We start from the raw sequence: 1,051 nt of genomic DNA on the forward strand, positions 1-1,051 counted from the left end.
TCCGAGATCACGATTTCGAGAGGCGTACGGGAAATCTGTATGGGTCCTCATGTCGCATCCTCGATGCCGGCTCTGTCCTCTGCAGGTCGTATACTGGTAGGCCGTTTTGCACAACATCTATGGGCTCTCCCACATCACCCCAGCCCTCAAGTCTGACAGCTTCTCGTCACACGTTACGGACAGTATTGCAGGACGTGTGAGGACCCTGTTGGATACTCTACGGCATATCATCGATGATCAGGGTCTGAGGGTTGGCTCACTGCGTATCATGCTGGACTGTCAAGATCCCGCAACAATTGAGGCATGCTCTAAGCTTTTCGAACAAGGGGGATATTCTCTCCCGGACTCGGTATAGAATTCTCAAGCTCATCTCTATGAGGGATGTTTGATATCCTCAGGTGCCTGAGGATATCCACGGCTGGGTCTACGCGGGTGCCGTAGCATGTCCTAAGAAGGGGATTGCTCGAGCCAGACTACTCTTGGAACACTATGAGAGTCGACATCCTGCTAGCATTGATCGTCAGCAAAAGACTTTGGCCATAATCGGTGAAGTCGCTGATGCTGATGTAACCTAATTGCTTGGATAATTGCCGCCTAGTACGTAGTGTTTTGTCATGATTCCATACTGCTAGATACAGCGCGAAATACTCTCACTACTACTGCCGAAGAGAGTGGTGAGTAGCTGCGTTGGGGGGTTTGGTGGATGCGCCTTATTTCAGGTCCGGCCACAAGATTGGCGGTGTGTCGTGGAAAGCTGTACGCATAACCGTTCATTAGGACTCGATGTGGTTTGGGAATGGTTGACTACTTGGTGGAAGCAGATACAGGAACGCTTCCGCAGTTCGGGGGCTATGGGCATCGGTGAGCTCGTGAATGACCTAGATTCGATTCTCGGCATTTCGAAGTAGGTAGCAAGCTTCTTGTTCTAGTGTGCGAGAACATGAGCACGAAGGAGGATCTTTCTCGTGTTACGAAGTTCCTGAGAGAAAATCCAGATCCGCGGATGGCTCGGACTTCGAGTCAATTGATCGATCGAATAAAGCGCAACATT

General features: G+C 50.5%; 1 protein-coding gene across 1 annotated transcript; it reads left to right on the forward strand.

Annotated features, from left to right (window-relative positions):
- Nucleotides 1-398: 398 nt before the first annotated feature.
- Pmar_PMAR026767 (hypothetical protein) lies at nucleotides 399-575 on the forward strand (the record flags this gene model as incomplete). The annotated part of the gene is made up of 1 exon (XM_002781462.1): nucleotides 399-575. A coding segment is annotated over one exon (177 nt), but the record flags the coding sequence as incomplete, so codon positions are not given.
- Between the last annotated feature and the right edge of the window lie 476 nt (nucleotides 576-1,051).

Source organism: Perkinsus marinus (genome assembly GCF_000006405.1).
Source record: "Perkinsus marinus ATCC 50983 genomic scaffold scf_1104296942246, whole genome shotgun sequence".
In the NCBI taxonomy this organism is placed as follows: Eukaryota; Perkinsozoa; order Perkinsida; family Perkinsidae; genus Perkinsus; species Perkinsus marinus.